At 42.7% G+C, this 14505-nt stretch overlaps 1 protein-coding gene across 1 annotated transcript in view; it reads right to left on the reverse strand.

The window, feature by feature from the left end:
• Positions 1-14505, reverse strand: part of LANCL1 (LanC like glutathione S-transferase 1) — a 37416-nt gene that overhangs the window by 8777 nt on the left and 14134 nt on the right. Inside the window, exon 4 of the mRNA XM_081936294.1 lies at positions 1316-1523. Within this exon, the coding sequence (XP_081792420.1) occupies positions 1316-1523 (208 nt within the window). The remainder of the gene's footprint in view (positions 1-1315; positions 1524-14505) is intronic.

Raw genomic sequence — 14505 nt, forward strand, 5'->3', positions numbered from 1 at the left:
CATTTTGAGAGCAGGCAACAGAATTTCAAGCTATGTAACATCATCAGTGCTCAGGATTTAGGAAACGGATGATTAAAAATTTACACATACTGGGAAAATATACAGAATTAGGCATACTTTGATTAGAAAATCCAAGGATAAAATGAAACCATTGTTATCTTTAATTGCAAAAAAAAAATCTCTGTGATTAAGAGGCAATTTTTTAGTTGGTGGGAAATAACATAAAATTAATGCTAATGCAGCATGTTTCACGTGGAAATTAGCAAAATGGTATCTATATAAACAAACTCAAGATTGTTATTCAATGTTTTTTAAACTCCGTTTTTAATATTTGCTTTGTTAATATTTGTTATTTAGAGCTCCTCAGCCTTCAAGGACAATTATTTTACAATTTCATGCTTTATTCCAATAATACCATTAGAGGGCACTATGTGATTATACTGAATTCATATTCTCAGAACAGGAGTTAAGTGTGGAAGAAACAAAAGAAAAAATTCCCAAATGAAACAAAGAATAGAGAATGCATTTAAATAAATACTGTTCTGATGGAGAATGTGTGACTTTCTCCAGTTCTGTTTATAAAAGCCAGAGTCATATGAGACTATGCAAGCTGCCTAAATATACTTCCAGAATTTGGGACAACAGAGAAGGGGGATAACCTGGATCTGATCCAGATACATAGGCAGGTACTAGGATAACTATAGTACAAGAAATATAAAAATAATGTACAATATGCCTTCTACATTGAAATCAATTTAAAGTAGCATCAGAATTTTATTATAGACATAAAATAAATCTTACATATGGTTACAACAATCCATAAAATGTACATATAGACATTTTCATACCAATGACTTTTATACAAACCCAAATAAAATGAAGGTGATCTGTGTATCTCAGACGTGCAGTCAAAATATCACTGTTCATATACCATTGCTTTAAACAATAGAGATTTGCATTTTTTAGCAAAATTTAAATAGGAAATACAAATTTGGAAAAAGTGTTAGCAATGAAACTTTAAATTCAGATGATTATTCAAGGAAAATCTATGCAATTTACCAATGTTTTCTCTATCTAGTCTGTCAAAATTAATCATTCTAAAAATGAATGTACTTCCCTTCCTAAATGTTATAATTTAGTTTAAGAGTGACAGCTTTATTCATTGTCCTATTATGTCTGAAATAACAGATGTTGCACTCAACATCAACCTTCTGGTGGAAACAGCTCCCCCCCCCCCCCACCAAAGTAAGGCAATATTTATCATGGAGAGTTTAAGGTATCACTGAGCATTTACTCAAATATTTTGAGGCATTACCGAGCAATGCAATCTTCTGCTTGCTTGTCATTGTGTAGTTTATGATATACAACTGCAGCCACGGCCAAAGGTCCAGCATCACCACATAAGAAAGTGATTGATCGCTTTGTCAAGCAACTAAGACTCTTCTTTATATATTCTTGAGCCATCTGAAGATAGTATGGGTCTCCATATACCTCATGTAGATGAAAATATAGCAAAGCAATGCCTGAAAAAAGAATTACACTCATTATTATTATTATTATTATTATTATTATTATTATTATTATTATTATTATTATTATTATTATTATACCATTAACAATAATCATTTCATTTCATTAATTATAATGGTCTTGACTTACGATGGCAATTGGAACTGGAATTTTGATCATAAGTTGTGATGGTCATATGTCAAGGTACCCACAAGGTCAGACCTGATATTATGACCATTTTTACAGCATTAAGCGAACTATGGTATTAAGTCTAAATCCATGCTCCTGAATTCATGGGTTGTTTTTTTTAACCAAAACCAGCAGAAATCAGCAAAAAAAACCAGCCAACCTAATCATGTGATTATGATGCTGTAATCAGTCGTAAATAAGCTGGCTGTCAGGGCCCCAAAATGCAATCATGTGACTCTGCAGGAGGGGAATGGTAAGGTTTATGATGGCTAGAAGTGATTTATAGGTCATAAAGCACCTTTTCCAACGCAATTGTTAACTCTGAAAAAAATCATTAAACAGCAGTCATAAACCAAAGACTACCTATAAATTGTCTATTAAGACAAAGCCTTTTTAATTGCATAGTAATACAAAACAGAAAATCATGTAATTACAGTACTAGCATTTTTATGATAATCCCAAACCATAAAATCATTCTAAAAACAGGGAAATATGCCAAAGTTACATTAAATGTACTATCTGCAGTCTAACCATAAATATCCATTGTCATACATTTAAAAGATAAATTTTAGATAATTTTGGGTTAATACTCTTAGGTATGGGCAAACAGTCTCTATTTCTGACAATCATGGTTACCATATACAAAATACTCTTATGAAGATCTTATTGATAGGCGCTTATATTTGATGCATTTTCATCTCAGATGCTAATGTCATTAATAGACATAACTTTCAAACCTAAAAATTTAATATTTAATACCCTGGACAACTTTGATCATATCACATTTCTAAGTCCATTCATCAAATGCAGAATGACTCGGTGATATATAAGATTAGTATGGTTGATGAGAAGCAGTATAATGCAAAAACAAAACAGAAAACAAGCAAACCCTAAAGTATGCATAACTAAGGAAACAAAAGAGGAATATGCCAGTGCCCCCACTTGGGAAATACACTATATTGCCAAAAGTATTCACTCACCTGCCTTTACTCGCATATGAACTTACTGTACGTGACATCCCATTCCTAATCCATAGGGTTCAATATGATGCCGGTCCACCCTTTGCAGCTATAAGAGCTTCAACTCTTCTGGGAAGGCTGTCCACAAGGTTTAGTAGTATGTTCATGGGAATTTTTGACCATTTCTCCTGAAGCACATTTGCGAGGTCACACACTGATGTTGGATGAGAAGGCCTGGCTCTCAGTCTCCGCTCTAATTCATCCCAACCTATCGGGCTGAGGTCAGGGCTCTGTGCAGGTCTGGTGTTCATCCACACCAGACTCTGTCATCCATGTCTTTATGGACCTTGCTTTGTGCACTGGTGCATAGTCATGTTGAAAGAGGAAGGGGCCAGTTCCAAACTGTTCCCACAAAGTTGGGAGCATGGAATTGTCCAAAATGTCTTGGTATGCTGAAGCATTCAGAGTTCTTTTCACTGGAACTAAGGGGCCAAGCCCAGCTCCTGAAAAACAACCCCACATCATAATCCTCCCTCTACCAAACTTTACACTTGGCACAATGTAATCAGACAAGTACCGTTCTCCTGGCAACCGCCAAACCCAGACTCGTCCATCAGATTTCCAGATGGAGAAGCGCGATTCGTCACTCCAGAGAAAGCGTCTCCACTGCTCTAGAGTCCAGTAGCGGTGTGCTTTACACCACTGCATCCGATGCTTTGCATTGCACTTGGTGATGTATGGCTTGGATGCAGCTGCTCGGCCATGGAAACCCATTCCATGAAGCTCTCTGCGCACTGTTCTTGAACTAATCTAAAGGCCACATGATGTTTGGAGGTCTGTAGCAATTGACTCTGCAGAACCTTGGTGATCTCTTCGCACTATGCGCCTCAGCATCCGCTGACCCCGCTCCTTCAGTTTACGTGGCTGAGTTGCTGTCATTCCCAAACACTTCCACGTTCTTATAATACAGCTGACAGTTGACTGTGGAATATTTAGAGGGAGGAAATTTCACGACTGGATTTGTTGCACAGGTGGCATCCTATCACAGTTCCACCCTGGAATTCACTGAGCTCCCGAGAGTGAGCCATTCTTTCACAAATGTTTGTAAAAACAGTCTGCAAGCCTATGTACATCTGTGGCCATGGAAGTGATTGGAACACCTGATTCTGATTATTTGGATGGGTGAGCAAATACTTTTGGCAATATAGTGTATAAATTAAAGGACTTCACACAGAAGTAAGAAAGTGCCTCTTTAAAAAGATCATATCTAAGTTCAACAATAACAGCAGCAAAAAAATGACCATTCGCTTACCTGAAGGGTTGTTCTCTCTGTGCTGCGGGAGAGTCCAAGCATGGGTTAAATTAGTTTGGTTGCCCAAGGACTGAGTTCAAATTTTCCTTTGGCCTCGCCTCCTGTTCCTCTTTAATGCCAGTTTTTCAACGATTGCTGGAACCTGAAAGGTATGATGAGATGGCGTAGAAATTTGACTATTGCTCCTGAACCCTGGATTTGAGAGACCCCTGGGCGGGGCTGGACTCTCCCGCAGTGCACAGAGAATGACCCTTCAGGTAAGGCAATGGTCATTCTCCTGTGTGCTGTTTGGAGAGTCCAAGCATGGGACATACCCAACTTAAATGTCACCAGGGTGGCTGGAATGTCTGTCCAGTGTGTCGGCTGCTGAGCGAACCCTCTGTAGTACCCTTCTGCCAAATGAAGCGTCGGCGGAGGCAAATGTATCCATCTTATAGTTTTTAACAAACAGAGAGGGGGATGATTACACTGCCGCCCTGCAGATCTCCTCTACTGTTGTCTGGGTTGTCCAGGCAGCTGTAGTGGAGGCGCTCCGTGTGGAATGAGCAGTGATATGGTAAGGAACTGTTCTTGACTGCTGTTCATATGCCAATGTGATGCACGCCCTTAGCCACTGGCCGATGGTCGAAGAAGATACCTTCTGCCCCATGGCCCCCGGTTGAAAAGAGACGAATAGGGCTTCAAACCTGTGAAATTTTGCTGTTTGTTTAATATATTTACGCAGCGCCTGTCTGACGTCCAGGGTATGCCAGGTTCGTTCCCTGGGATGGCTGGGGCAAGGACAAAAGTTTGGTATAACTACCTCCTGCTCCCTGTGAAACCAAGAATTAATTTTGAGTATAAATGAAGGGGCCAAGCAGAGGACAACCCTGTCTGGGTGGATAATGCATAAGTCCTCCTGTACCAACAGGGCCACCAGCTCCGATATTCTCCTTGCCGATGTTATGGCGATTAAGAATACTGTTTTAAGAGTCAAGTGCTGCAGGCTGATGGAGCTGAATGGTTCAAAGGGGGTCGCTATCACAGCCTGTAAGACCACTGAAAGCTGCCAAGTTGGGTAGCGATGAGCCGCCAGGTGCATAGGTTGGAAGCGTCTTTGAGGAAACTGCATACCCTTGACAGTCTGCTGAGAGGTTGGGAAGAATCCCCTGACCAAACAGTAGATAATGTGGCAACTTGGCCTTGGAGGGTGTTTGGAGACTACAGTTGGTCCAGAACGCGGCTGCGCGGGTGATTATGGGGAGGACTAGATACTCCCCTGTAACACCTCTCCTGCGCGAGCTGCACTGGCTTCCTGTGGTCTACCGAGTGCGTTTCAAGGTTTTGATTATGATCTTTAAAGCACTTCATGGCACAGGACCTAGTTACATGCAGGATCACATCCTGCCCCACACATCCCTACGACCAATTCGCTCACACAGAGAGGGACTTCTCCGGGTGCCGTCCGCCAAACAGTGTCGGGGGGCGACACCCAGGAGCAGAGCCTTCTCTGTGATGGGCCCAGCCCTGTGGAATGACCTCCCCCGTGACATCAGGATTATTTCCGATCTCCGCTCCTTCCGTGTACAGTTGAAGACCCACCTCTTTCAATTATCTGGCCTGGCTCAACCGTAATTTTTCATATTCCTCCTGACTGTCTTTTTTAAATTTTAAATTTTTATTGTATATTGGGTTTTTATTATTGGGGTATGTTAATGGTTTTAATTGTCTAAATGTTGTAATCTATTACCTCCTCCGTGCATGTATGTCTTTGTATATATGTATGTTTATATATGTCCTAGTGTACGCCGCCCCGAGTCCTGCCTGGAAAGGGAGCGGCTAATAAATCCAAATTTATTATTATTATTATTATTATGGAGCTAAACCTTTATCAAGATCCTCCTGTAGGAAGTCCAATATTCTCAGGACGGCTGCTGTGACTGGATCAAGTGGAACACCAGGTGGCAAAGGTGGCCCATGTGGCATCGTAGATTCTGGTGGTTGATGGTCTTCTGGACACCTGGATGGTGTGGATCATTTTGTTTGAAAAGTTGTCCCTTCTCAGGAGGTCCCCCTCAAGTGCCAGATGGCCAACTGGAGCCATTGGGGATCTGGGTAGACAATGGCCCCCTGGCTGAGGGAGACCTGTTCCCAAGGGATGTGCCAGGGTTTGACTACTGACAGGCTGACAACATTGGCGTACCAGGACCTCCTGGGCCAATGAGGGGGTATCAGGAGCACACCTCTTCCATGATGATCTTGCGTGCTACCTGTGGCAGGAGAAGAAGCGGCGGGAAGGCATACAAGAGATCCGAAGGCCACCTGCAACAGAGGGCATCCGTCCCCTCTGCCCGGGGGATGGAAAGCAGGAGAAAAAGCAGGAGAAAAGGGAGCTGCATGTTCTCCTGGCTGGCAAACAGGTCGATCACAGGCCGAATCTCTGTGACAGCTGGCGAAAGAGAGCAGGTTGCAGGCGCCTCTTTGAGTTGTTTATAGTGGTTATGCTTAGCCAGTCTGCTCGGGTGTTGTTGACCCCTGAGATATGGTCTGCTCGGATCGATTTGATGTGATGTTCCGCCCACCTACCTAAGGTTTCTGCCTCTGCCATGAGGAATCTGGATCTCATGCCCCCTTGGTGACCACATTGTCTCTCATCAACAGGACATGTTGATGCTGAATGTCCTGTTTGAAGTGATGTAGGGCAAGTCTCATTGCTCTCAGCTCTAGCCAGTTAATGTTGCGAGCTGACTCGTCTTGAGACCACCTGCCCTGTGTCACTTGCTGACCTAGGTGGGCATCCCAGCCGAATAAGATGCTGTCGGTTGTGACGACTAATCAGTCTGGTTCCTTGAACAGGTGATCTTTCGTCATGGCTGATGATGTCCACCACCGGAGGGATCGCTTCACTTTTGGGGGAACCCGAATTAATGTTGTGGAACTGCTTCTGTTGGCCTTCTAAATGGGTAGCAGGAATCATCTCCAAGCAGCGCACAGGAGAAATCATTATTCAGCATTTCTAAGTTTGTGTCAGTGAAAGTTTGAATATTTGATGCATAAGATATGTCAAAAGGTGATGGTTTTGTTTTATGATTCTTACATTTCCATTATCGTGATTTAGTTATGTCATCTAATTTTTAGAGACCAAAACAGATATAGATTCATATCCAAATACTAACAAAGACTTGGAGACTTTGGAATAATGGTCTTCTTTCACTGTAGCCAAAATGCAATGATAATCCTTTATCGGAAAAAACACTAACAGAATAAAGAATGATCAGCAGGAAATAAGTATAAACCTAGCAAGCCATAAAATGCCAAGGTCAAAAACAGGACAGTGATTTACTGATTTAAAAGGACATTAGAAAATGTGAATTATTGCTAGTAAAGAAGGAAAGTTGGTAAATGTATTAGGTACAAATGAAAACATTATTGTTAGTCTGAAGCCTTCAAGGAAACAGTATGCATTCTAGAGGCATCTTCAAAAATAACACTGTAGGAAAGAGTGACACACAGTAGTTCCAGATTTTTCAATTTTTTATTTATTTATAGCACTATAAAGTACACTTGTACTTTCAAACTCATTAACCATTGCTAAGAGAATGCAGACCTCTGTATTTAAGCTTATATTAAAAAAATAAAAAATAAAGAGAAAGAAGAGCTGCTTGCAAAATTACTTTCTTTTGCTGATAGAATATTTTTAAATTTAGATCATTTTCTCATTCTGCATAGGTAATCTCCCAAGCGTCATTCCAATTCAATTATGCATGAATATTAAGGACAAATCTCCATTTCCTGCTGAAGTTAATAACCTTGTCCACTCTCTAGGCAGTTTTTGTGTTAGTACTACCAATGAAGACTGTGAAAAGGTATTTTATCCTAAGTCTCATCTGCAATGCTATGTACCTGAAACTATTTTAAAGAAGAAAATGTCTTATTCTGGATATCACCATATTTCCTTCAGCTAATTAGTCACAGCACAGTATCAAAATTTTAACAGCAGCATGGAATAAGCCATGTTTCCACATTTCAATTTGTATGATATGGAGTTTGCAGATTTTAGGGTTAGATGTTACTTTTGGTTGAAGTTTGTAGATGAAATAAAAAATGGGCTCAAATAGAAAACTAGGTATGGAAAATGTATTGTATAGGCGCGTGATGGCGAAATTATGGCAAGCGTGCCACAGGTGGGATGTGGAGCCATTTGTCAGGGCACGCGTGGCTTTGTCCTGTCAGTTCCAGCGCGCATGCGTGCGCTGGCCAGCTGACTTCAGCTTTCGTTTTCGGGCATTTTTTTTGCCCTTAACTGCTGCATCTAGCTAGGGGAGAGCAGATCGGCTGAGGCCGGCTCTCTCTCTCCTTCCTTGGATGGATCTGGTGGGATGATCAGGCTTTCTTGCTGGGCTTGAGGAGGGGGGAGGCGGAACTGTTGCCCCAGCCACCTCTGGGTGCGGAGAGAGGATGCAGCAGGGCAGGAAAGAATCCGGTCTTGCCAGAGACCAGAGAGCCCATGTGGGGAAAGAGGCAGGCTGACTTGAGCGCAGGCAGGCGGTTTGCCGCATGTCCTTTGCTTGTTGGGGGTATTCCCATTCGCCCTTAGTAACGGGGAATGCTTTGTCATACAGGCAAATGCTGGGCCCCCTCTGCAACACAGGGGGCTCCCCGCAGCCTCGGCTCATACATGAGTCAGCTGCCCTGAGCTGGCAGAGGTGGTGGGTGCGGATGGGCGTGTGCTAACCTTCTCCCCATTACCATCGTACCCGCTTGTTTTGCCCCCCCCGCCCCCCCGGCTGGCTCCCGAGCTAGGAGGCAGAATGTCCTCCTCCATGGGAGAAAGGCACAGAAAGGGTGTGTGGTAGGGAAGCAGGTTCCCGGAGGTGTGTATGTGAGAGAAATATCGGACTAGTGGGGGGGGGGGAGTTTCCCCTGTTTGCAGCAGGAACAGCGCTGGGCTGAAGCACCCTGCTGGGCATTTGGAGCTTCCCTGAAATCTCCCTCCGTGGACATGAGGGGAAAGCTCCCCCTTTTCCCCCTTCTCAAATTGTGGGAGAGCGGCACCTCTCAACAAGTTGCCAAGCGTGCCGGCTAGCTAGAGAGACTAATCCACCAATGAACCCTAATCATAGCCTCGGCCCAGCAGGTGGGTGGGCAAACAGACACACTCTCTCTCGCTTGGACTGCATGGATTTCTTCGCTCAAGCGCCACGGTGACCCGCACACTGGCCGGGCGTGAAGCGCTGGCCACAGAGGTGAGAAGCCAAGCTTGGAGAGCGAATCAGAGGTGGTGCACACTCTCCCTCCCTCTCTCACCAGGCACACCGCGATTTGAGAAGGGGGAAAAGATGGGGGCTTTTTCCCCTTCAAGTCCATGGAGGGAGCAGCGCTGGGCTGAGGTGTGGGGAGCTTTGCTTTGTTTTCTTCCTTTTCCTTCTCTACAATCTGTGCAAAGCATTCAGTTTCTAGTGCAGCCATTGATCTCAAGTTACCTTGAAAAGAACTCAATATTTTCCCCCTCCGAGTCAAACACTCTGTTCAGAGCGCCTTCAACGCCCGATTCCTTTTAAAAATTCCCATGAACAGCAGTACATGTTTATTCAATTGTATCTTTTTAATCGTCCTCTGCTTTGAGCTTGAAAGGAGAGGCTGGGCTGAAATCTGCAAAACACTCTTGAAGTTTTGCCATGACTTTTTGCAAAACTGTCAGTTATTATCCCCGGGTCAGTGAAAATGAAAAGCAAAGCTCCCCACACCTCAGCCCAGTGCTGCTCCCTCCGTGGACTTGAGGGGGGGGTGGGAAACCCCTTCTCAAATCATGGCATGCCTGGTGAGAGAGAGAGGGAGGGAGGAAGGGAGGGAGAGGGCCCGAGGCTATGATTAGGATTCATTGGCGGATTAGTCTCCCCAGCTAGCCGGCGAGCTCGGCAACTTGTTGAGATGTGCCGCTCTCCCGCAATTTGAGAAGGGGGGAAAAGGGGGGCTTTCCCCTCAAGTCCACGGGGGGTGGGGAGATTTCAGGGAAGCTCCACCTCCCTCAGGATGAAAATGCCCGGCAAGGCACTTCAGCCCAGCGCTACTCCTGTGGCAAACAGGGGAAACCCCCCCCCACTTGTCCGATCTTTCTTTCACCCCCCCCTGCCCCGGGAACCTGTTTCTCCACCGCACACCCTTTCTGCGCTTGTGGAAGGCACTGGACATCAGGGGCATTGCACTTGCAACTGCCCACCAGCCACCAGGGAGACCGCTGGTGTTGCCAGGTGCCTCCTGGCGCAGTTGAGCGCTTGGCTCAGTGGTGTATGTGTGTGTGTGTGTCATGAGGGTTCAGGCCAGGACCATGCGAGCACGGCCGCCCCACCAAGAGTAGCGTTTGCCTCTGTTGCCTCTGAAGGCGGTGGGGAACAGCTGGTGCTGCGGGTGCAAGTGGAAGGCGCTGGAAACCACCGGAGGGCCTGGGGGGGTTAGGTAGGCCATTTTCGCCCTCCCCAGGTTCCTAGAAAGCCTCTGGAGCCTGGAACAAGCGAAAAATGAGATCATCAAGGACTCAAAAGAGGGTGGGTTTTGCATGTGCATGCCTGGGTGGGGGGCTTTGCATGCGAATGCGCATGGGGTCGCACGCATAGGATTATGGGTGTGGCATGCCCACCCACGACCCCCCCTGCGCTCCCCCCGCTTTTGGCACGCGATGCCAAAAAGGTTCGCCATCACTGGAATAGGCCTGTGAGAATAACTGATACTTTAATATTCAAAACCTAGCAGTATTCAGATTTTTGTTTTTTCTGAATCTGAAAGTAAAAACTGTTGACCTTTTCTTTCAGAATCATAAGAATTTACATCTTTTAATTTTTAAAGAAAGGCTGAGATGTTTATGATACTGCAGAAGGTACTGAATGTTTCATAACAATTAAACCACTATGGATTATAATCAAATCTTACTCATTATTTTAACTGCCTCTAATGGTACTAGTATGACACTGTATGCATTTCTTTAATAGTCCCTCCAATCTTATCTATAATTTTTTTTCTTGAGCAGCTAATTTGTCTTGAATTGGTATAGTACAATGTAGCAGTTTGTGTTACTCCCCCATCATAATTTGTTTACAGAGAACTTATACCGAATGAAGAATGCACAAGAGGTATATACAAAATATAATTTACAGTATATATTTTGCCAAAAGTGGAACTAATAAAAATATCCAATAAAAACCACTGATGCAAATAGGAATTGCCTTCTACCGTTTTTGGAGTTGGCAATATAGAAGAAACCAGTTGATATGTAGATATTTAAATTTCTACCCCAAAGCATACATTTAATTTGCTGGTTTTTAGATAAAAAGTAGAGATAGAAACTGATCACAATTTTGTTCAGGGCTCAATTTAGAACACAGATAACTGCAATTGAACCAAACTGTAATCAGAACTTAAGTTTCTAACATCTTATTGGTTCTGTTTTCCTGACAGGAAATAATTTAAAAATTATAATTAAAAAAATGGAATACTATTTGCAGAGGGAGTATATGCTTCTAAAAGAATAACTTTTTTAAAAATCTGTTTTTTTAGAAGTCCTTTTATAAAATTTTGGAACTAACAAAATGATGCTTGCTGGCATAGTGGCAGGGGGAATGAGCGAAGTTAACTCTATAGAGGCTATATTATTACTGTATCAAGGTAAAACCTGGCTGATCTGCACAGGTTATGTTCTAGCCTTTTTTGTCTGTTGGCAGAAAGAGTTCTATCCATTTAAAATTCTCTCTATAGAATTCTAGCATGACATGTCCTCAGGCTTTTATTGATTCTACAGAACTACCCATTTAACAAAGCTGCCTGCTTGGTTAGTTAAACGGCTGACGGAAACAGATAGTAAGCAAAGCCCTATATTGCTGACACTGCAACTCTGCTAGGCATCTAGCATAGGGATAGAACTTTCAAAGGTAAAAGCCACAGACAGGATTTTAAGGGGCAAGGCAGAGAAGAGGGCTATAAAATAGGTAAGGCCATACCACATCTGGGCAGGTCAAGATTTCGAAAGTTTCTTCCTTTAAAAAAATCCATATTGATATGGCTTGATACACTACAGTTCTCATCAGTCCTCAATGTCAAAATGGAGGGAAACACACTGGTCATTTTCAGAAATCATAATCAGAGGACATTCAAAGGCTACAAAATGAAAGCCTGCAGTTGCCCACCCAACTTATGATGAGGAAGAGCACCTTTTTAATATAAATGCACTTCTGCTTGGTAACAATAAGATGGGAGGAAATGTAGAGTTAAACTTGCTGTTTAACCTCAGTTCCAGCATACGTCTAAATGGCATCAGCCTCTACAACAGTTGAATTTTGACAGAAAGAGTTGGGGATGGTCTCTCCCAGTATTATTTATTAGCCACCAGAGACTTACAATAAGGTGGAGGTAGGGCCTCTGATACCAGGGAAGCAGGGATGAGGTGAGGAGGGTCCAGAAATGGTCAAATTAATCAGGAATCCAAAGATTTTAGCCTTGTCTCAGGCCGGACTGGGTTGAAACTGGAGTCAGAAGGGAGGAGAACAGAGGCGTGGCTTTAGCTTCAGTCCAGTCTTGAAGCCAATTGGATGTGACAATATCACTACTGGACCATCCTGCAACTCACTCTGGAAAACACTTCTTTTGGGCCAATTCATTTCTTGTAACCTGAAATCACACTGAATACCTTAGTAAATCCAGAATCTTGGAAGGCATTGGGTATATAAAAGTGAAGGAGAATACATCCTATGGAAACAACACATTTCATTTTGCAAAGAAAAATCTGTAAGCAGAAAATAAATTTGACTGGTGGGATCTAGGAAGAAGCCTTTTTTGCTGCTTTTCCTGCATTATGTAACATCTTTCCCTTGGAGTTGAGAAAAGCCCTCAATGTCTTGGCCTTCCACAAAGAGATCAAAACCTGTGTGTGTGGGGGGGGGGGGGACAACAATATTTTGATTTTAATATTTAATTTCATTGATTAAATAGTATACTGCCCTGAAACCCTCTTTGAGAGAGAGAGATGGTTAAGAAGTATGAAATATAAATAAATAAATGAGACAGAAACACTGAGATTCTAAAATTAGATAATAAAAGCCCATCTACTACAATACCACTAAGAATAAATAATAAGAGACCATAGACAAAACCAGCTTGAATCTGCAAGGATGCAGTCAGAAAAGCTAAAACTCAGAATGAACCAAGAACTAAGACTTGCAACAAATGTCAAAAATAATAATCAGAATACAGCTCAAAGGTAACTTGGAGATCTTCTAGTCCAGCCCCTACTGGCAGGAGATCCTATACCATTTCAGACAAGTGACTGTCCAGTCTCTTCTTAAAAACCTCCAGTGATGAAGCACCCACGTCTGAAGGCAAGCTGTTCCATTGGTTAATTGTCCTCACTGTCAGGATGATTCCAGGATGCTTCTCTCCTTGATTAGTATCCATCGTTTCTTGTCCTGCCCTCTGGTGCATTGGAAAGTAAATTGATCCATTCCTCTTTGTGGCAGCCTCTCAAATACTGGAATATTCCTATCATGTCCCACCTAGTCCTTTTTTTCTCTAGACTAGCCGAACCCAAATCCTGCAACTGTTCTTCATATGTTTTAATCTACAGGTCTTTAATCATCATAATTGATCTTTTGTACACTTTTTTCCAAAGTCCAAACATCTTTTTTATAATATGGTGACCAAAACTGGATGCAGTATTACAGGTGTGGTCTTACTAAGGCTTTATAAAGCGGTACTAATACTTTGTGTGCTTTTGCTTCTATGCCTCTGTTTATAGAACAGAGTATTAGCTTTTTTGGCTGCTGTCACATACTGCTGATTCATGTTTAAGTGATCGTCCACTAAGACTCCAAAGTCCCTCTCACAGTTACTGATTTTGAGCCAGGTTTTGCCTAACCTGTACTTGTACCTTTGATTAGTCGAGGAAACAATTGATCCACTTATTGGAGAAGATGGCAAGGAGGTAATAGATGACAGGGAAAATGGGACAGATTAATTCATTCTTTCCATCTATCTTTATGAAAAAGGAAAAATGATCCAAACTTTCAAAAGCAGTACTGTGGGAGACACAATAGGAATACAAGTCAAAATAGGCGTGAATTAGTGTTCCAATATTTGAGGGGCTGTCAGAGAAGAGGGGGTCGATCTATTCTCCAAAGCAACTGAAGGCAGGACAAGGAACAATGGGTGGAAGGTTAAAGAGAGATCCAACCTAGAAATAAAAAAGAAATTTCCTTAAAGTGAGAACAATTAATCAGTGGAACAATTGGCCCCCAAAAGTTGTGGGTGCTCCTTCAATGGAGGTTTTCAAGAGATTGAGCAACCATTTGTCCTGAATTACCCAGGGTTTTCTGCTTGAGAAGTGGTTGGACTACAGGACCTCAAAGGTCCCTTCCAACCCTTTCTATGAGACAATTCTACCTTTAACACAAATCATTTAAGATTTTGTATATCATGTTTATGGCATGTCATATATATGACATAAAAGATGTATTGTGTATAGGGCATGTTTTCTATGCTAGATTTTGTATGTCAAAACAAATACTGTAATAA

This window comes from Natrix helvetica (assembly GCF_964273705.1).
Source record: "Natrix helvetica genome assembly, chromosome: 1".
NCBI lineage: Eukaryota > Metazoa > Chordata > Lepidosauria > Squamata > Natricidae > Natrix > Natrix helvetica.